We start from the raw sequence: 20817 nt of genomic DNA on the forward strand, positions 1-20817 counted from the left end.
GAGGAGGAAGGAAGAAAATTCCGCAAGTTTCTTGTTTATTCGATTTGCAAGTATTACAGGCGATTTACAAGTCCTCTCCTCCTCCCTCCTCTCCTCCTCTCCTCCTCTCCTCCTCCCTCATCATGATACAAATCCCGCTGCCATGGAATGAATTCTGCTGCTGCTCACTTGGCGGGTCCACACTTCTTGCCGGTGACCTTCCATCGACTGGATTCATCACAGTCAGCGAAGCGATGAAGAGGAGGAAGGAGGAGGGGAGCAAGTGAGGACGAAGAAAAGTTCCGAAGGGAAGGGCAAGGGGCAGGGGAAATGCGGAGAAGGGGAGAAAGTGAGGAAGGAAAAGGTAGAAGGGAAGGAAGAAGCGGGGAAGAAGCGAGGAGGAGGAGGAGGAGGAGGAGGAGGAGGAGGAGGAGGAGGAAGCGAGCAGAAACAAGAGGAAGAGCAGGGAGGGGAAGAGGAAGCGAGGAGGAGGAGAAGGAAGCGAGGAGGAGGGGGAGAAGGAGGTGGAGGGGGAGGAGGAGGATGATGAAGAGGAGGAGAAACTTACTTCATCAACTCTCTCTCCGAGATCGGGTCGACCTTGCACGCAGGGTCCGGGATCTTAGAGATCCTCCAAGTGTCCGGCTTCCATTCCTTGGGCACGGCGACCTTGGTCGGCTCCTCGATGTTGGCGGCGATTTCGTACGCGGAGGTCGGAACGTAGATGGATCCTCCCCCGAGGGCATCCGGTACAGGGATCTTGAAGCCGGGTTTGCCCTTGGGATCCAGTTCTTGCACAAGGAGAAACTTCTTCTCCTTATCTGCTCGTTGAAGTCACGACCAGCGCAGGGGAAAGAAGAGCGAAACTCACAGGTCTGGTCCCAGATCTCTTTCTTCTTCTTCTGGTACTCCTCAACCTCCTGCACGGCTGAGTCAGCAAGCCCCGAGATCGATGTGCCTGCCGCCCACCCTGTCGGCGCAGTGCCTCGGTCGCATTTTCATGTTGTTCTCGATCTTCTTGAGCTTGGTCTCAGAGGCGTTTGGCGGAACTTTGTTCAGCAGCTCCACCACCTGACGTCCGGCCCTTGAGATCCTCCACACCCCGCACGAGGTCTTACCTCCAGGTGCCCGTACGTTGCAGCATAGTGCATGGCAGTGCAGCCAAAGTTGTTGGTTTGATACGGGTCGACGCCACTGCAGCGCAACAAGAATTCCACAGACTTGGTGTGCCCGTTTCCTGTGCAAGTCGAAAGATCAGCCCACCTCGCCGCCAACATGAGAGAGCATTACGAGCGGCAAGCATGAGCGGAGTGAAGCCATCTTCGTTGGTGCCTGAACAACAGTCGTGAGCTGTGGGTGTGAGACAAGAGATACAGATGTGATCAAAGATGATGGATACAGGAAGTGATGCACGATGGAGGGGAGAACCCACCATTGATGTCCGCCCCTGCTTCAATCAATTTCTGGCCGACTGTTGGTGAGTCGGGATATTTCTTCTTGATATCTTCGTCTTCGTTAGCCAGCCTGAACGCTCAACTGAGTAAGGATCAACGTCATGTCTATCGAGGCCCACCGGATGAGCTCTCCTCGCTCGAGTACTTTCCCGTCTTCAGTTCTCTTAGAGGCATTACGAGGAATCGTCGATCCTAAAGCAAGGGTGTGAGACGAGGGGAGTTCTTGCTCGGCAAGTTCAGCGGGCCATACTCGACTCAAGGTCTTTGATCCTCTTGCGATAATCTTTAATTTCGTTCTCCATCTGAACTCTCTTCTGGTAGGTCTGAGCGTCGATTCTGATTTTGTTCAGGCGCTTGAGCTAAAACATCAATGGTCAAGCTATACAAAGTTATCAATTCCAACACAAACTCCTTACCAATCTCTCGTACTCTTTGTATTCAGGAGTTCCAGGCTTCGCATTCGGTTTTTTGGGCTTGTTCTGCCGTCAAATATCACCAGTATGATCATCAAGAACTTAACTTTGATTGCTGCTCGCAGCATCGACAACAGAACGTCTTTGCCGTGTTTCTTACCTCCCAAATGACTTCTGGCGCTTTCGCCTCCTGCAACCACATGAGCGACACAGAAGCGGATGAGTCGATGCTTCAACTGACCACAACAAGGGGCCTCTCTTCTCCAGGCTTCACGCTGTCATCCTTTGGGGGGGGCTCAGCCTTCAAGAACAGTCTCTTCAGAGCTTGCGGCATCTCGACTTTGAGCTTGGACAAAACGCCGGCTCCACCATTCCCTTTGTAGATGGGGAGGATTCTGAAACGTCCTTTGCCAAGGTCGACAAAACTTCCAGGAGGGTATTTCTTGTTGAACTCTTTCTTGAGGTCCTCGAGCCTCTTGTTCAGCCTGTAGGTGTCTGCAATCTCATATATCAACCAGGAGATATTCATCGATGCGATGGGAACATTCAACTGCACTCACCATCGTCGATCTGCTTCTTCTTCCCCGCATACTGCACGGGCAAGTGGCAGACGCCCATGAAAGCCGCTTCCCTCAACTGCTTGTTGAGCAGGTCCTTCTCTTTCCTCATCATCTGTGGAGTCATCTTGTTGGGGTCGACGCTCCTTCCTTTGTCATCCTGGTACTCTCGCACAGGCTCAAACTCCTCAAGAGGGTTGACGAAGGGCATGAACAGTGCTCCCGCTCCTCCTATGATCGCCTCTCCCACCGTATCCCTGGCCTCCGCGATGGCCCCCTGCGCCCATCGCGCCACAGAATCCACCATGACTATTCGCAGCAACAGGAACAAGGTAGGGTCCAAACAAGAGTATTCAGGGGGTGGGGGTCCAGTCAAGGGGACTACAGGGGGCGGTGGTGGGTGACTTCATAGGTAGGCAGGGTGGGGGTTAGTACATGTTGACATTGTTCTATGATATTTGGGGGTAAAAGCTGGGAAAAATAAGGGTAGGGGTACTCAATTGACCGGTAATATCTTGTTTTCTGGGTGTCGAGCAGACTCATGACTTCATTCGTAGGTAGTCAATGTGCGGTTACATCGTAACGGTCTCCTGCCATGATCCCCGGGCACTCAGCGGCCTGGGAGTCGCCCGGCCCGGCGCCGGGTCGTCGGGCCGCAGTGAACTTCGGAACTTGTGACGGACCCCGGCGTGGGCCGGCGGGCCATGTTGGCCGCCCGGCATGCCCGGCGCGGCTCGTAACTGTGACTCATTTACTATCCGAGTGGCCCGGCGTGTGGCCCGCCGGGCGGCCTGTCACCCGGGTGGTGCAACAGTGTCTGAGGGTCAAGTCTACTGATTCAACGGTGGCTCTATTACTTGCCATGCGTCCCAGTGGCTCATCAAGTTACTCATCCACTGGCGCGCATGATTTCACGTGCAGGTGTAATAAATGTGCTCTAGTAGGACAGCAGAGTTCAAGTGCATGTTCAAGGGTTGAGGATCAGGGGGAGACGATGTAGCGGTACTACCGTTGGGCGAGACGGTACAAGCGTACATGGCGTAGCAGAGGATAAGCTCCTCAAACCTGTCGATCATCGCCTGCCTCATCAGCTCGCCGCCCTTCACCTGGCTCACCGTTATCCAGGTACAGCTGATTGGGTTCAGTTTCAACGGTACTACGGTCTGCGAAGTACTGAGGAGTCGAGAGTTTCAGCTCGCGATCCTCCGAGTACATCGGCATGAAGTCAGGTACTCCATCGCGAGACAATGGATCATGAACACGTAATGCAACTCCTCCAGCATTGGCGACGTCCTCGTGCGCGCGTCCAGCCCCACCATGCGGTACAGGATCGCGCGCATCAGTGTCACTTGCCGTCGCATACGGCACACCAGTCCATCCGGACGCAGGCCATCACATGATTCCCAGGCCGTGGATGTCGTAGAGGGCCATGCCCTCGCAGAAGTTGTCGAAGCAGAAGGGGGAGACGTACCTGGCCCGGGATATCCCAACATCGAGTCTCCAACTTAGGTCGAGTCGTGTAGATGCGCTGGCACCTGCTCGCCACATGATGCGCCGGTACCCGATGCTGCCGAGCTGTTCGAGCATGAGGGAGAGGACGTGACGGAAGCCCTCGCTTGCCCCGGGGAAGAGCCGCTGAGCCGCTTGCCAAGTTCAAGTTGTCACGCGGCTTGATGAGCATGTTTCAAGTTTCTTGCAAACTCCAATGCGCGGGTGCCGGGTGTGAAACCGGTCGTCCCGCATGTACACGCGGTTCACGTTCAGGCATCGATGGACAAGATCTACCATGTAACGCTGCGACATGGACCGGAGCTCCTCGACATTCAAATCCGACCAGCTCCTGCCCGAGTCGGGGAAGCCTCTGGCAAGATCCTGCTCGACGCTCCTGCACTTCGCAAAGACCGAGTAGGCCGCCAGGAGGAGGTCGTAGCAGCTCGCCAGGGTGTCCAACTTGGTCCTTCCGCAGGGAGCGTATGGAGCGCTCCCTGCATATCGTCGCCATCACCGTACGAGTAGGCGTTGCAGATGTTCCGAAGTTCAAGAGCTGTGCAGCATGGCATGCCATTGTCCGTCGTGAAGAGGTACTCCATGCCAGGAGAGTTCCGCATTGAGCCCATCTGAGTCTGCATTCGAAACGCGGGCCCAAGTTTCAAGCTCGAAGTCCGCGAAGTTGCCGCCGGCTCAGCGACTCTAATAAGTTCAAGTTGAGTACGAGAATCAGTTGAAGTTTCAAGTTTCAAGTTTGCGGTCCGTCATCGGTAGGCGGATCATCACATGGCCGGGCATCAGTTGGCTCAGTACGTATCGGTAAGCCGGGAACTTGAGTTACTGACAGCCTCAGCCGTCGGATTACTCCGAGGCCCGGACAACTACCCCGGTACTCGGACTGAAAAGAGGTGGGGCCGGGCCTGTGGTTCACGCGCGGCTCAATTCCTTGGACTATATCATCATCGATTAGTACAAGACTTAATAAAAGTTGGAGCTTGAGGGGGGTAGCGAGGCGATCTTGGGGTTCCATGTGGTATTGGTGGTGCCCTACACGTAAAAGGGGTGGTGGTGGATGATGGTTAGGGTGGGGTTATCAGAATGATGCAGAGTACCTTCATTTATTCTGTGCAAGGCAGTGAATAGTAGGGGTGGGTCTAAAATTAAAGGGGTGGGTGAATCAAAGGGAGGGGGTGGTACCTCCGATCTTTCCCCAAAACTAAAAGCATCAAGGATCCTCCACCCCCTACCCCCTGGGTTCGTACTACACCCCCGACATACCCTACCCATTACGTGTTACACCCCTTCTTTCTATGATGATACCCGTTCAGATAACTGTAAAAATACCGGTGATTTCATAACCCTACCATGAAATCGATACCACAAAGCAAGGGGGGTGGGGGTAAGGAGGGGGCTTTATACCTTGGGGGTGGACTGGGGGTCGGCAGACACACGTGGCCATGGCACAGAAGTTGGCGTCTGCTTTCGCGCGATGCAAGGCGAGCAACAGGACGGCGTTTGTAGGGTGAGAGCAGCAGCTCATGTCACCCTCCTCCTCCTCCTGCCTTCTTCTGGCTCAGAGCTCTTTGCTTTCTGGCCGGATTGACTCGTCCTCATCGGTCCTTGCTATCCCTACACTCGTGGATCCCCTGCAAATGCTCTTGCGCTCCTGCTGCATATCACATCTGTCTCTGTTGCTGGAGGGATCAAGATCGTTATTCCATCCCGTCTTCCTTCTTGCCGCAGCCTCCCGGTCCTCTTCCTCTCCAGATCTCATGCAATCATATGCCATTTCCCTGTCACCTTCACGACATTCCTGCGATTTCACGGGGCTCGGCGACTATTGCATGTGCTGTGTGGGGGAGTGGAAGAGCGTTTCATGGAGTCTTTCTGCTGATGACGCTGACAGATATCTCACTGCCGGTTTCTTTGAGAAGGACGACACCATCCCTCTCATGCTTGCGCTGGAGGAGGGAGGCGCTGACGTGAGTCCCTTGTGACGGTTCTCGTGCGATCCAGACTTTGATATTCACCATGACGTTGTTTCAACGTGGTTTTCCTTTCATGTTCATCATGACGTTTTTCCTCTAATGGTCATCATGACACTCTTTCAACGTGTTTCCTTGTGGTTCTGAACTATGTTGCCATCGTGCGGGGAGCGTGCTTGTCAACATCGTGCACCTTGCCTCATCCATGTTGTTCTACTTGCCGTCTCTCTATTCACAGCTTGTTTCCTCTCTCCTCTCCCTCCTCCTCCTCCTTCCTCCCTCACGAGTTTCCTCAGGTCATCGAGTGCGGCGTCCCCTTTACTGACCCCATGGCGGACGGCACAACCATCCAGAAGGCCAATGAGGTGACGCTAACATCGCAGGAGAAGTCGGAGTCTGACGAACATTCGCAGGTTGCCATCGCTAATGGCGTGGTGGGGACCAAGGGATGTATCGACATGGTAAAGTTTGAGGAGGAGAGAGGAGGGGAGGAGGGGAGGAGGGAGGATAGGAGTGATGAGGAACGCAAGGTCAAGGAAGCGCGCAAGAAAGGTCTCAAGGTTCCTGTCGTGCTCATGGGATACTACAATCCTTTCTTCATGTAAGTCCTGGTGAGTGCAAGGGAAAGAGCCCCTGATGCAGCTTCAAGGTATCCTGGAGGTATGGAACAACTCGGGAAAGATTGTCAGGAAGCGGAAGTGAATGGATTCATCATGGTCGATCTTCCAGTGGAAGAAGCAGGAGAGGTGATCAAAACTTGTCTCCTCAAAGTTATGTGCTTCTTCTTCTTCTTCTTCTTCTTCTTCTTCTCCCGTCCGTCCTTTCCATCCTCCCGTTCCCCCCTTCCCCCCTCCTTGCCTTTCTCCTCCTCTTTGACCTTTCACCTACCTTGAGACGGTTCTGGATCAGGTGTTGACCATGTGCCGGAAGTACGACCTCAGCTTCGTCCCCCTCCTCGGTGGGTCTTGACAATCTCAGGGATCAGCTTGCATGACACTGTCTGCAGCTCCGACAAGCACTGATGAGAGGATCGAGAAGTTGGCAAAGACTGCATCCTCGTGGATTTATGCTGTGAGCCCGAGGAAGGAGCAGAGGGGAGAGGAGAGGGTTAGACGATGGAGATAAGGTCGAGGAAGAGAGGAAATGCAATAGGGGGAGGGAGGGAGGGAGGGAGGGAGGGAGGGAGGGAGGAGCGATCTTCAGATGATGTGAGTGGTTCAGGAGATGACTCTGCTGCTTGTGACAGGTTTCCGTCACTGGCGTCACTGGCGCTCGTTCCGATTTGTCAGCTGGTATGGATGAGCGTTTCCTCTCCTCTCCTCTCGTCGTCGGCTCCTCTTTTCATCAAGCTTACGTCCCTTGCTCCGTTCCTCCTCACTCTCCATCCTCTCACACCTTGGCCAGATCTCCCCTCCTTTCTCGCCAGGATCAGGAAGCACACGGACGTTCCTGTTGCCGTTGGCTTCGGAGTCTCCAAGAGAGAGCATGTTCTGCAGCTTGGCAAGCTTGGTCAGAGAAGAGAAGGCGGAGGAGGCGAGCGAGAGGACTGAAAGCGTTGCAGGTGCTGACGGAGCTGTCGTTGGCTCTGCGATCATCAATGCCATCCAGAACGCCAAGAACAGTGAGGATCGTGTGGTGCAGGTACAGGAGGAGCAGGAGGAGAAGCGGCTGAGGGATTGAGGAGCGAGAGGAGGGAGAAGGGGATGCAAAAGGAGAGGGCGTGTGGTTGAACTTTTCTGTCAGATCAAGAAGTTGGTCTCGGAGCTCACGGAAGGTCCTTGCGACCCGGCAGTGCAGGATGGTGGAGCGAAGCCACGAGTCGTTTCTGAGCCCGAGAAGAACCCTGCGGTATTCCCCCTCCCCTTCTTCCTCTTTTTCCCTCGCCCCATCACTCTCTCCCCCTTCTCCGCTTGCTGACGTGCCTCCCTGATCTTCCTGCTCATGCTTACAACTGTCTCTCTTTCCTTGTGCTCTTTCTGTCCTCCCCTGACCTCGTTCACAGTACGCCTTTGGAGAGTTCGGAGGAAGGTACATCCCCGAGACGCTTGTAGAGGTGCAACAGCAACACCTCAGCTTCTCCCTCCTCCCTCCTCCACCTTCTCTCCCTTTGCTCTTCCTCTCTCTCTGTACCGCTCCCCTCCCTCCTCGTCTTTCATCCCTATCCCTGATCCCCCCCCCCTCCCTTCCTCCTCAACAGCTCCTCCTCCTCTCACCGACTCCTGGGCAGGCGCATGAAGATCTCGAGAAGCGCTACAACGAGGCCATCAATGACCCAGAGTTCCTCAAGGAGGTCGACAGATATCGCAGAGAGTACATCGGAGGACCCACCCCCCTCTACTTCGCCAAGAACCTCACTGAGAAGGTCCTGCTTCTGCTCATTCTTCTTCCGCCGCTTCTGCTCCTCCTCCTCTACTGCCGCCGCCGCCGAAACCACCACCTGCTCCTCCTGCCGCTCCTCCTCCTCCTTGTCCCGCAGCTCCTCCTCCTTCACCACCACCGCCACCACCTGCTCCTCCTGCCGCTCCTCCTATGTTCTCACACCCTGCACGAGCTCGTCCTCCTTCTCCATGTCTTATCTGTTTGCAGATGGGAGGAGCTCAGATTTGGCTCAAGCGCGAGTGCCTCGCTCACACTGGAGCCCACAAGATCAACAACGCTTTGGGACAGGTGAATCCCCCTTCCCCTCCCTCTTCCCTTGTTGCTGCTCCTGCTCCTCCTCTTTTCCGTTCTACTTTCCTTCTTTCTTCTCTTCCGCCTCTTCCCCCCCTCTGATTCTTGTTCAGGCTCTCCTCGCCAAGCGTCTGGGCAAGGAAAGGATCATCTGTGAGACCGGAGCAGGACAGCATGGCGTTGCCACCGCGACTGCCTGCGCGCTTCTTGGCATGAAGTGTGTGGTGTACATGGGAGCAGAGGACTGCAGGAGGCAGTCGCTCAACGTCTTCCGCATCAAGATGCTCGGAGCTGAAGTTGTTCCTGTCAAGACCGGCTCTGAGACCCTCAAGGTCCTATCTCGCTCCCCTCCTTGCTCGCTCCCCTCCTTCCTCGCTCCCCTCCTTCCTCTTCGCTTCTCTCTTCCTACTTTTGCCCTCCCCACTTGCCGCTTCCCTCCCTCAATCATGAGCATCTTCCCTCCTCCCGTGATCCTCACCGTCCTCATCCTCCCGCCTCCTCTCCTCTCCTCCCTTCCCTACTCACCTTTCTCCAGGATGCCATCAACGAGGCCATGCGCGACTGGGTCACCAACGTGAGGGACACTCACTACATCATCGGCTCAGCCATCGGCCCCCATCCCTTCCCCACCATCGTCCGCGACTTCCAGTCCGTCATCGGTAAGGAGGCGCGAGCTCAGATGCTCGAGAAGGTTGGGCGACTTCCCGACGCCATCGTCGCCTGTGTGGGAGGAGGTTCCAACGCCATCGGCCTCTTCCATCCCTTCGTGAATGACAAGTCCGTCAAGATCTACGGGGTGAGGACCCTTGTGTCCTCCTCACAGCGCTCCATTCTCCCTGCTCTCCCCTCCCTCCTCCTTGCCTTCTCCCTCGGCCTTGTTCTCCCTCCCTTTCTCCCACTCCTGCCTCCTCTCTGTTGACTTGCCCCCCCCCCGCCCCCCCCTCGCCTCTCTCTCCGCCTACGTTTCCTTCCTCTCTGTTACTGTTCTCGGGATTGAAGAGAGCCGTCAGGTGGAGGCAGGAGGAGAGAAAGGTCTTGAAGGCAAGCACTCAGCCACTCTCTCTGCTGGCCGTCCGGGAGTTCTCCACGGCACTCGCACCTACTTGCTCCAGGATGACGAAGGGCAGATCCAAGAAACCCACAGGTACCACAACCACAACCACCACCACCTCCACCTCCACCTCCACCACCAGCTCCTCATCCTCCTCATCCTCCTCCTCCTCGTGCACCACCACCATCACCACCACCATCACCGTGCTCTGACGTCACTCTCTGACGTCACTGGCAGTATCTCGGCAGGCCTTGACTATCCTGGTGTCGGTCCTGAGCACGCCTTCCTCAAGGACAGCGGACGCGCTGAGTATGGCGTCGTCACCGACTCGCAAGCGCTCGAAGCTATGCAGACCCTGTACTTTCCTGCCCCTCCTCGATTTCTTCCTCCCTCGCTCTCCTTCTCCCGCTCTCCTCTTCACTCTCCCTCCCCCCTCTTACTCTCGTTCCTCCTCCCTCCTCCCCTCCCTCCTCTTACTCTTCCGTCTTAGCTATCCCGTGCGTTCATTTCCTCCCCCTTGGCTTGTTCCTCGTCCCTCCCCTGAAACGTCTGGCAGGTCCAAGTGTGAGGGGATCATCCCGGCCCTCGAGCCTTCACACGCCATCTACTACGGCATGCAGCTCGCCAAGAAGATGAAGAGCGACGAGATCGTCCTCATCAACTGCTGCGGCCGTGGCGACAAGGACATGATCACGGTGAGGGTGGGGAGAAGGAGATGTGGAACGAGTGCAGAGATCGGAAAGAGAGTGTCCGAACATGCTCTTGCTCTCAGATACAGTTGCTTGTGCTCCTTGACATTACTCGTGGAGTCTTTTGACTGTCATCTTTATATGTTCTGGTTGTTACTGTGTCGTCTCCTCATCTCTTGTCCAGGTTGCAAAGGCGCTCGGCCATGAGGTCGACATGAGCAGTGAGGGGCAGGAGATGGGCCGTGAGAACAAGAAGCAGAAGATCTGAGGTGCTTGTCTTGCTCCGGGTCAATAAATCCTACTGTCACGTCCTAGCAAACTGGCCAGGAGGACAACTCGCTGTCCTTGCACGTTCTCTTCTCACCTTGAACTATGATAATGTCCTAGTGCTCCCACGTACACGTCCGCGCAATAGCTGATCCTCTTAATCCTTCCGATCCCCTCTCCTCTCCCCTCGATCCCCTCCCCTTCTGCAGATCCCCTCTCCTTGTGCAGATCCTCTCTCCATTCATGACCATTCGCCAAATTCAGGATAATTTTTCGATTTCTTCAAATCACTTCTACTAATTTTGAATATTTAACCATCCACATTAGGGTACGCACCCGTAGCACCAACCTGAGGCAAGCTCAGAGCAAGCAAGGCTTGCGACCCTACTGATGACCCCACCCACTCAAGTATTGAAAAAGGACCGGTGGTGAGATAGGAGCATGAGTTCCCAAGGAAAGATAGAGTGTACTGAGAACCCCGTAACCAAGTAAAATCTCCAGATCTCAATCTCGAGATCGCAACGTCTCGCATTCCACGTATGTTTCTGACTGTCAGCAAGGAATCGCATTCAACTCCTTGAACAAGGGGAAGGGTGGGGTTCGAGGCGTATCCATCTTATGACGGGTCCTTCTCTGTGTTTTAGTATTCTATTTTCTCCTAGGGGGTGGGGTCATATTTGTGTTGCCGAAACGACGCAAGGAGATCCCTTGGGTGTCGCAATCTCCGTATCACTCAGACTACCCACCCCTAAATAGACCTCACATCTTGGGGGTATTTCGCGCAAAGGCAAGGATTAACTCAGATTCGACTACCCCTACCCTAACGATGTTACCCTCTTCGGCACGTGGACGGATGTACCGGACATCCCTTCAAAACCATAGGAGATTCATTGAAAATCTCTACTGCTCACCCCTATGCCAATTTTGACCCTCACCACCACCCACCCCTCTCGGATGCACCCTCTCGGTACGGTGCCCGAAACGTTGTGAATTTGGATATATCCACTCACGTCCCTCCGGCTCCTCCCCCCTATAAAATAACGACGACCCTCCTCTCTCCGCCGTCCCTCCCGCCTTCACTTCGTCCTCCAATTCTTCACCTCGCCGGTTCGAACAACGATCAACCATGAGGAGAACCCTTGAGCACTCCCATGCCGAGCAAATTCCACCACCCATCTTTCAGCAGCTTGCTTCCCGCCCAGATGACATGATGGATTCGAACTACGACCAAGAAGAAACGGAAATGGAGCTATCCTATGTTCCTGACCAGTATCTTTCACCACGAAGGGATGGCAATATCGAAGGAAGGACACTTAGAAAGGGAGTGCACGACGGATTTCCAGACAGAAGCAAACAGTTAGCAGCCTTGCAAGCTTCGATCAGAATGATCGAAGAGAAGAGAACGATCTTGAGTGCATTGGGAGAGGAGCTTGAGCTCTAAAGCCATCTAAGGCTTGAGTGAGCTATGTAAAATATGAATATTGATTGTAAAGAAGTAAAGGACGATACCAATGAGCCAAGAATTGGAAGGCACTGGTACCGGTAGGCAGTGGGGCAGTAGGAGAAGAGAAAGTCACCGGCGGTATGTCGGGTCATACAACCGTGACTCTTGATGAGGCCCATGACTCTGATCGCACCATCTGGAGGGCAGAAAATTTCACTAGAACCTAAAGGTCGTATCGAAAATTTCACAGACACAAAACTTCCAAGCTTTTTGAGAGTGAACAAATGTACAACAGTAAATGTGCAATGCCCCGAGCATCGGTATCTGAGCAGACTAGTCCCGTCAATAATTCTACGCTTTAGCATCTATTCATCCTCAGGTCTCTATGGTGAGGTGGTAAAAACAAACACGCATCAGCGACATTCCAATGAAGCCTGCATCAGGTTCGACAAACAGTCACGTGAGCTTTTTGATAAGAAGTTCCAGTACGAGACCCATCGTAACATTCAAAGCAGATACGTCGCTCCTTAGCCCGGATACGTCGCTCCTCAGCTCATCGAGCCTCCTGGCCACATCCTCCTTCAGATCTTGTATGACACCAGAAATATTCCTGTACGGAGTGTAAATCAAAACAAACGGTATGCTTCCAGTATCCACAAACGACGTCAATGCATTATGATCAGAGATCAGAGATCAGAGATCAGAGAGAAGAATCTGCTTAAACATCCACTGACAACCTCAAACTCCTGTCTGTTAACAAACCCATCGCCGCAATCTTGCTGTCTTCGCCCATCATCTCACTCTTCAATATATTGTACAGCCGATTGACCTGGAACAGCTTTTCAAAGATTTTGCCAGGCGTCTCCGTGATTTCAAAGCAGATGTACTCGACTCCATGCTTTCCATATATCCTTATATCCTGAGCGGGGTTGACGACCACGTCCTTGAAGATGGTTTGAAGATCAGTGTCCTTTTCAAAGGTCAAGCACAAGTCCGCTTGATATTCCGATATTGTTGCGGGGTCAATACGTTTACCTTCCATCCCACTGATCCTCAAAGGATCATTCTGTCTTGTGGTGCACTCTGTGTACTACACTTCGCACGCGGCGAACACCACTTGGTTTAATCTTTCAGCGAATTCTTTTGTGAGAATGCCACTCTCTACGAGCTTGCTTCTCGTCTCCTCGTCCACTGGGAGTTTCTCCCGTCGATGAAAGCCTACACTTGCACATCTGCTGAAGATCGAGCTTTCGAAAGAGCTCATGCTCGGGTGGTTGGCGGGAGAATTGATGTATTGGCAGTCAGCCTTGCCCTGCTGCATGATTCTTGGCAGCATTTGCGGCGAGGTCTGCCTGTGATAACACCTCTGCTGCAAGCTCTGCCTGTGGTAGTATGTAGAAGACCTCTGCTGCAAGCTCTGCCTGTGGTAGTATGTAGAAGACCTCTGCTGCAAGCTCTGCCTGTGGTAGTATGTAGAAGACCTCTGCTGCAAGCTCTGCCTGTGGTGGTATGTCGAGAAAGATTGGAAGTAGCTGTCCACATGCTCTGGCAAGAACACGAGCACGAGTGCCAGCACGACTGCTTGTGCTGCAAGCATGGCACCATAACGCACACCATAACGCACAGGACCCCTACCCCCAAAAGATCCGGAGTAGTGTGCCACGTGGGCACCTCCCTCCACCATTTCCCACCCCTTACATCACCAAATGTCCCACCCCTACCCCACCTTCTTATTGCTCCACCCACCCAGTCGGGCTCGACTCATGATCTCGTGGGGTACTTGGGACTGGAAGGATGATGGGGTGGGATATTTTTTCAGTCATTGTGGGGGTAGGGGTACCAGTTTGCTACACCTGCTCCTCAATGTTTTGAAGTGATGTTCGAACCACCCCTTTATATACCACCCCACCTACAAAGTACCCCACCTACAAATAGTACCCCACCATTGATGTTACTACCCACGGTATATAATCATCTCCCCGTGGGAGCAAGGGTCCTGAGTTTGAGGATCATGCTGGGCAGGGAGGGCGGGGCGGGGGGGAGGGTGACGATGGCGGAGGAGGCGGCGGTTTGATGAAGGAAGAAGAAAACGTGTATGTTGAGGAGCAGAAGATAAAGGAGAGAAAGCACACAGATTGTTGTTGATGCTTTAGAATTTGTGCACGCACGACTTCTTCTGCTCGTGAATTCGCGCGCCAGTGGCCCGAGCGCCGAGTTTGAAACTAGCTCAGAAAGTGAGACTATGCAAAGTGATGCTCCAAGAATACTTGAGACTAGGAACCAATAGTTCAAACCATCACGAGCTCAAACTGACTCTGCAACCCTACTTTGGTCACCTTGGCTCCTCTATTTGTACTGACCGCTTGCTTTCCAGATGCGTTCCCTCTGAACTTGCTAGTAGACAGTGACTGAACTCGGTGCCATGATGATTCCTACAACTGTTTTGATCCTCAGTTCCTTCCTCTGCCTCACCTCTGCCTTCTACCTGCCTGGAGTTGCCCCGAGGAAGTACAGGCATGGCGAGAAACTGACCGTGAAAGTCAATACGTTAACGTCGGATTTGACCCCTCTTCAGGTCCTCTCCCTCACAACCCCTCCCCCTTGTTTGTCTTCTCTCCCTCACGATCCCCCCTGCCCCCCCCCCCCCCCTCCCCAAACTATTCATCTTCTGACCCTCAGATCCTAGTTCGATTACTACAACCTTCCTTTCTGTGAGCCCAAGGGCGGAGAAAAAGAGCTCGCAGAGAATCTCGGTGAAGTGCTGGCGGGGGAGAGGACGGAGACCAGTGCTTACAAGCTGCACACCAACGTCTCCCGACTATGTGAGGGCCGGCAGGACTCTTCACGCCATGATCCTGACCCATGGAACCTCTACAGGCAAGGTTGCTTGCAAGAAGAAATGGAAGCCCAGGGCGGTCCAAGATTTCCGCAACTTCGCCAGCACCAACTTCCGTAAGCTCCTGTGATGGCTGGGGCACTTGTCTGACGAGGAGATGATGATGATCAGGTGCGAACATGCGACTGGACAATCTTCCTGGAGCAGAGCTCGTTGTCTTCCGCGATCAGCGAGGACAGGAGTTCGTCTCGTGAGTGGAGGAGCAAGACGACTTTCTTGCTTGCCTGACCTTGTTGCTTGTTCCGCTACTTGCAGTTATCGTCTTGGATACCCTTTGGCAGAATCTTACGGAAAGAATGGATCGCAGTTCTATGTCAACAACCATCTCCGCATCACCATCAAGTGAGCATCCTCCTGCATTGCTCAACTTCCATCGTCTCGCGCCATCATCTGCTAATGGTCTTGGTTCGCCCAGGTATCACGATGTGCAGACTGCAGGCACTCGCCTGGAGAAGATCGAGGAGCCCGGAGTTCTCATCGTCGGGTTCGAGCTCAAGGCTATGAGTGTGGAACATCAGTATGTTGGTACGAGCGACAGCCTCCGTTCTCACCCTTCCTCCTCACCCTTCCTCTAGGTGACTGGGACGATTCCTGTGTTGCAAAGAATACCTGCCCTCTCCTGACCTGCTCTCCTACTCGCGGTCCACTTCCAACAGCTCCCAGGATGAAGCTGCCTCCTCCCCGCAAGCCCATGGACATCATTTTCACCTACGATGTGTTGTGGGTGTACAGTGACGTCAAGTGGGCGTCCAGATGGGATGTGTACCTCAAGATGCAGACGCAGGACGACGAGATTCACTGGTTCTCTATCGTCAACTCCTCAGTCATCCTCTTCTTCCTCTCCGGAATGGTCGCCATGATCATGCTCCGCATCCTCCGCAAGGACCTCTACAGGTACAACCAGCTGGAGCAGAGCGAGGAGGCGAGAGAGGAGGCAAGGGAGGAAACAGGATGGAAGCTGATCAGTGGAGACGTGTTCCGACCTCCCAAGTTCGCAGCTCTCCTCGCCGTCTTCATCGGTAGCGGAGTTCAAGTCCTCGGCATGTCGACTTTCACCATCATCTTTGCTGTGCTGGGCTTCCTGTCTCCTTCCAATCGAGGATCCATCTTGCTATCGATGCTCCTCCTCTTCGTTCTTATGGGTCTCCCTGCTGGATATGTGAGTTGCCTCCTCTTCCTCTTCTCCTCCCTCCCCTCCTCAACATCACTGCCGTCTCCTGCTTCCCTCGCCTCCTTTCCTCCCTCCTCGCTCTCCGTCTCATTGTCTCCTGCACAGGTCTCGGCTGTCTTCTGCAAGATGTTCCGAGGCGCTGGAACCGACAGGCTGCGCAACACTCTGCTCACTGCCGTCCTCTTCCCCGGCGCCGTCTTCTTGGTTTTCTTCCTCCTCAACATGGTGCTGTGGGCCGTCAAGTCGACAGGAGCCATCCCCTTTGGAACTCTGGTGCGCAACTCAGCAACTTCCTTCGCTTCAACTTCCCCATGCACAGGCTCCCTCAACCGCCTTCCCTCCCTGTCCCTCTTCCGCCAAACTCTCTTCGCTGCGCTGCTCCCCCTTCCCCTTCATCCTTCTGCTGCTGCTGCTCATCTCTTCTCCCTGGCTCTTGTTAGGATAGAGTTCCTCACGGCTTGTCTCAGGTTGCGCTCCTCTGCTTCTGGTTCGGCTTTTCTCTTCCCCTCGTCTTCCTCGGGAGCTACTTGGGCTTTCGCAGACCAGCATGGGAGCCGCCCGTGCGCACCAACCCGATCCCTCGCCAGGTCGCGCTCCTCCTCCTCTCTTGATCTCTTCCTCCTGGTCTATTCCATCCTGTCCGTATCTCCAACGTCCCTCCCGTTCCAGTTTCCTCCCTCTTCCCCTCTGCCGTATTTGATCGTCCGCTGCTTCCTCTCTCCTTGGCGTTCTATCTTGTTGCTTCTTATGTGCAATCAGATCCCAGATCAGCTCTGGTACATGAAGTCACTTCCAAGCATTCTCATGGGAGGAGTTCTGCCCTTCGGAGTCGTCTTTGTCGAGCTTTTCTTTATCCTGTGTGTATCCCTAAGATCTTCTCTCCTCCTCCTCCTCCTCCTCCTGCTGCCTCTCCTCTCCTCTCCCCTTCGTCTTCCTCTCCCCGCTGATGGCGCCGCAGATCGTCGATCTGGCAGCATCGCTTCTACTACCTTTTCGGCTTCATGGCGCTGGTCCTCCTCATTCTTGTTGTCACCTGCGCCGAGATTACCATCGTCATGTGCTACTTCCAGCTCTGCTCGGAGGACTACCACTGGTAAAGTCTGTGTGGAAGTAGGACAGGGGAAGGAGGAAGGAGGTAGGACGCAGCAGTTTGAAGGCAGGAAGAGTAGAGACGAGAAAGAGGAAGAGGAAGGGAAAGAGGAAGAGGAAGGGAAAGAGGAAGCAGAAGAGGAAGAAGAGGGAGCTGCTAATCTGTGAGCAGGTGGTGGCGATCATATCTTACATCAGGAGCAAGCGCTATCTACCTCTTCCTCTACGCTGGTTACTACCTGATTACTCGCATTCATCTTGCCAAGGTTGTGAAGGAGGACGAGGGAGGGATGAGGGAAGGGTTGGGATGGGAGGAACTGCAGTAAAGGGGGAGAGGGCGAAGTTGGGGCCAAAGCATCTTATCTCATACTCAGGCGACGGTTGCTTCAGCCTCAATCTTCTTCGGCTACATTGTCATCCTCTCCTATGGCTTCTTCGTCCTCACTGGTGATGATAAGGAAGAGATGGTAGTGCAGGAGCAGGAGCAGGAGCAGGAGTATGGAAAGGAGGAGGAGAGGAGAAGGAGGAGGAGGAGGAGGAGGAGAAGCGGAAGGAAAAGGGGGAGGGGGAGGGGAGGTTTCGGAAGGATGATGACTGTCTGGCAGGCTTTGCAGGATTCATCAGCTGCTTCTTGTTCATTCGGATCATTTATTCCTCAATCAAATGCGATTAATCGCCTCCTCCGAATCTTAAAATATTTACATGACCTATCTCCCGCTGCATCTACCACACTACTTCCTCCTCCTCCTCCTCCTTCACCTTGCTCCTCCTTCTCGCGTTCTATGTCATCACCGGCGTGTTTCTCCTCTCCCATGTTCGATCAAGCTGTCAGCTGCTCTCCTTCAGCATCCCCTCCTCACAAGTTCAAGGATTTCTCTGATTTCTTCCTCAGCGCCATTGCCTTCCTTGAGCTCAAAACCTGCAGCCACGATTACTCCTCCTCCTCATCATCCTCCCCCTCCTCTTCCTCTTCCTCGTCCTCCATCTTCACTGTTCCCTCCTCCCCTCCTTCTTCACTGTTCCCTCCTCTCCTTCCTACTCTTACCTCCGCCAGCACCTTCTCCTTGTACTGTGTGTACTTGTTGTCCTTGACAAACCCTTTGGGGAGCGAGCGAACCCAACCAGCGAGCGAGTCGCGGAGGATCTGAAGAGAAGATGAGGAGAGGAGAGGAGGAGGGGAGGAGAGGAGGAGGGGAGGAGAGGTCGGGGAGCAGGAGCGGGAGAGAAAAGGGAAGGAAAGAACGAAGGAGCTTCGAGAGACGTCACAAGAAGAGGAGGAGGAAGGGATGGGGCGGTAGGCAGGAAAGGGAGGGAGGGAGGAAAGTGCAGGGAGGGAGGGAGGGAGGGGGAGGACCTGAAGAGATCTGCCTTGCAAGTGGAAGAGAGAGCTGCGTTTGAGGAGGAGGAGCTGAGAAGGTTCTGTGGTGACAATCTGAAGAAATGACGTAAGCGAAGAGAAAGAAGAGGAAAAAGAGGAGAGAGGGAGGGAGGGGAGAGATGAGGGGAGGGAGAGGAGGGAGAGAGAGGTGACGGAGAAAGGGAGCGAGAGAGGAGAGGGAGCGAGAGAGAGGAGGGAGAGGAGGGGAGAGATGGAGGGAGAGGAGGGGCGAGAGAGGAGAGAGGAGAGAGGAGCAAGAGGAGGAAGGATGTAGAGGAGGGTATGCGAGCTGACCGTGTAGAAATAAGGAACGTGACCATCTTTCAGGACTGTTTCTCCTCCGAACCAATCCCCCAGATCAAGCTGACCAACCTGAAAACCTGCCAGTCACCGACTAGAGATTCCACTTCCTCTACCTTTCTCCTCCTCCTCCTCCTCCTCCTCCTCCTCCTCCTCCTCCTCCTTACCAAGAAGTTCTCGGTTGTTTCGCTTCCTCTGCTCAAGAATTTGTTCTTCCCGTTCGACTGCTGCTGCTCCATCGTATCTTCATCCACTTTCCTGACCTGATCCTCCTCGTCAGCCCCCCACTGCCTCCTTCACCAACCTTCCTCCTCCTTCTGCTCTCTCCTCGTCCTCCTTCTGCTGCTGCTGCTCTTCCTCTCTCTTCCCTCCTCCTCCTCCTCCTCCTCCTCCTCCTCCTCTTTCCCCTCTTCCTCTTCCTCCTACCGCTGCGTGTATCTCGCGCAGAAGCCCGTAGTACTTGCCGGAAGACGAAAGATCAGGAGTGCGAAAAACTTCACACCTTCAATGAAGTCAGTGAGAGAGGAGAGGAGAAAGAGGAGAAGAGGGGAGGAAGGGAGGGAAGGGGAGGGGAGAAGGAGAGGAGAGGAGAGGAGAGGATGATTAACTACTTACTTCCCCCGCCGGATAAAAAAGAGAGCTTCTGAATTATCTCCCTGCCTACACACCTGAAGACACTTTTAGAACAGATGAGAAGGAGGGGAGGAGGAAGATTACAATGAGGACGAGGATCAGCATGGAGGAGGAAAATTGGACAAGCAAGATAGCAGGGAGGAGGGAGGAGGGAGGAGGGAGGAGGGAGGAGGGAGGCGGGAGGCGGGAGGAGGGAGGAGAAGGAGGGGGGTTCACCACGTGTTTTCCCGCTACAGAGAGAAACTCCATATTGTTGAGCACGAGATCCTCCAATACTCCTGCCTTCCCCCTGCAGCAAGAATCATCATCCTGCTCCCATCCCCCGTTCTTCTGAGATCTCGCTACTGCCATCAACCCCAGTCGACACCCTATCCTCCTCTTCCTCTTTCTTCTTCATCTGCACCTCCTCCAATTCTTCTTCCTCCTCCTCCTCCTCCTCCTCCTCCTGCTTCTGCTCCTGCTCTTCGAATTCTTTTTCTCTTACCACGCGCTGTTGCGAGGGAAGAGGTCTAGCCTGGGGCTGCAGAATGTTGAGAAGAGGAAGAAAGAAGACGGCGAGAGAGCAGCAGGGGAGGAGAGGAGGAGGAGAAGAGACATGGAAAGGAGAGAGAGGGAGAGGAGGAAAAGGAGGGAGAGTAGAGAAGGGAGAGGGAGGAGGGAGGGAAGGAGGAGGAGGAGGCGAACCTTGAGAAGAATGCTCTCAGAAACTGCGCGTCCTGCTCAGCTCGCTCGATCTGCGAGGCTCTGGTTGAAAAAGACAGTGAGATAGGAGAAGGAGGAGGAGGAGGAGGAGGAGGAGGGACCGCAAGAGAGGGTTTGGAGGAGGAAAAGGCAACAAGGAGGAGAGGATAAGAGAGCCGAGAATTGGGAAAGGAAAGGGACGGGAAGGAGAAGAATGAGGGTGGGTGAATTGAAGAAGGCTAGAAGGAGGGAGAGAGGGAAGGAGGAAAAAGAGGAAAGGGAGGGACGGGAGGAGGGAGGGACGAGAGGAGGGAGAGGAGGACAGGAGGGAGGACAGGAGGGAGGGGGAGGGAGGGGGAGGAGAGGAGAGGAGGAGGACCGGAAGGCCTTGAGGTAGTTCTCCCTCGAGATCGACAGGAGGAGAGCTCCATGGGGCCCAGCCTTGGCGAAGTTTGCTCGCGACTTGCCCTGCATCACCTCGTCGATCCCGATAGTCATCCCTTCCTGTGCTGGGATCAGGAGGAGAAGGAGGAGAAGGAGGAGAAGGAGGAGGAGAAGGAGGAGAAGGAGGAGAAGGAGGAGGAGATGGTGGTGGTGAAGAAGAGGTACAGCAGTAGCAGCAGGAAACAATGGTGATGGTTGTGGGAGGAGGAGGAGGGAGGAGGGAGGGGT

General features: G+C 54.3%; 6 protein-coding genes across 6 annotated transcripts; 3 read left to right on the plus strand and 3 right to left on the minus strand.

Annotated features, from left to right (window-relative positions):
• Positions 1-164: 164 nt before the first annotated feature.
• On the minus strand, positions 165-4532 carry GUITHDRAFT_142882 (hypothetical protein; the record flags this gene model as incomplete). Its single annotated transcript, XM_005827072.1, has 17 exons — positions 165-207; positions 548-800; positions 851-899; positions 949-1050; positions 1098-1216; positions 1243-1311; positions 1412-1503; positions 1553-1625; positions 1684-1792; positions 1850-1912; positions 2007-2036; positions 2088-2341; positions 2407-2712; positions 3519-3751; positions 3800-3978; positions 4189-4388; positions 4409-4532. The coding sequence occupies 17 exons, from the start codon at positions 4530-4532 to the stop codon at positions 165-167; spliced, it is 2298 nt and encodes a 765-aa protein (XP_005827129.1).
• Positions 4533-5348: 816 nt separating this feature from the next.
• Positions 5349-10599, plus strand: GUITHDRAFT_159960 (hypothetical protein; the record flags this gene model as incomplete). The annotated part of the gene is made up of 20 exons (XM_005827073.1): positions 5349-5413; positions 5798-5873; positions 6173-6241; positions 6290-6337; positions 6407-6477; positions 6526-6622; positions 6786-6834; positions 6883-6947; positions 7123-7168; positions 7281-7385; positions 7438-7517; positions 7879-7929; positions 8104-8238; positions 8463-8543; positions 8660-8878; positions 9082-9342; positions 9557-9690; positions 9835-9954; positions 10154-10292; positions 10471-10599. 20 exons carry the CDS (start codon positions 5349-5351, stop codon positions 10552-10554), a joined length of 1995 nt encoding a protein of 664 aa, XP_005827130.1. The 3' UTR covers positions 10555-10599.
• Positions 10600-11679: 1080 nt separating this feature from the next.
• On the plus strand, positions 11680-11994 carry GUITHDRAFT_113632 (hypothetical protein; the record flags this gene model as incomplete). Its single annotated transcript, XM_005827074.1, has 1 exon — positions 11680-11994. One exon carries the CDS (start codon positions 11680-11682, stop codon positions 11992-11994), a length of 315 nt encoding a protein of 104 aa, XP_005827131.1.
• Positions 11995-12819: 825 nt separating this feature from the next.
• On the minus strand, positions 12820-13630 carry GUITHDRAFT_154174 (hypothetical protein). Its single transcript, XM_005827075.1, has one exon. It carries the CDS (start codon positions 13592-13594, stop codon positions 13088-13090), a length of 507 nt encoding a protein of 168 aa, XP_005827132.1. The 5' UTR covers positions 13595-13630; the 3' UTR covers positions 12820-13087.
• A 792-nt stretch (positions 13631-14422) lies between these two features.
• GUITHDRAFT_88791 (hypothetical protein) lies at positions 14423-17862 on the plus strand (the record flags this gene model as incomplete). Its single annotated transcript, XM_005827076.1, has 14 exons — positions 14423-14572; positions 14684-14819; positions 14875-14949; positions 15005-15083; positions 15149-15235; positions 15309-15418; positions 15469-16052; positions 16170-16337; positions 16532-16651; positions 16824-16921; positions 17023-17157; positions 17326-17419; positions 17528-17600; positions 17759-17862. 14 exons carry the CDS (start codon positions 14423-14425, stop codon positions 17824-17826), a joined length of 1977 nt encoding a protein of 658 aa, XP_005827133.1. The 3' UTR covers positions 17827-17862.
• A 147-nt stretch (positions 17863-18009) lies between these two features.
• GUITHDRAFT_142885 (hypothetical protein) lies at positions 18010-20061 on the minus strand (the record flags this gene model as incomplete). Its single annotated transcript, XM_005827077.1, has 9 exons — positions 18010-18072; positions 18199-18297; positions 18508-18585; positions 18826-18903; positions 18999-19094; positions 19258-19333; positions 19447-19499; positions 19681-19753; positions 19949-20061. The coding sequence occupies 9 exons, from the start codon at positions 20059-20061 to the stop codon at positions 18010-18012; spliced, it is 729 nt and encodes a 242-aa protein (XP_005827134.1).
• Between the last annotated feature and the right edge of the window lie 756 nt (positions 20062-20817).

The sequence above is a fragment of the Guillardia theta genome (genome assembly GCF_000315625.1).
Source record: "Guillardia theta CCMP2712 unplaced genomic scaffold GUITHscaffold_69, whole genome shotgun sequence".
NCBI lineage: Eukaryota > Cryptophyceae > Pyrenomonadales > Geminigeraceae > Guillardia > Guillardia theta.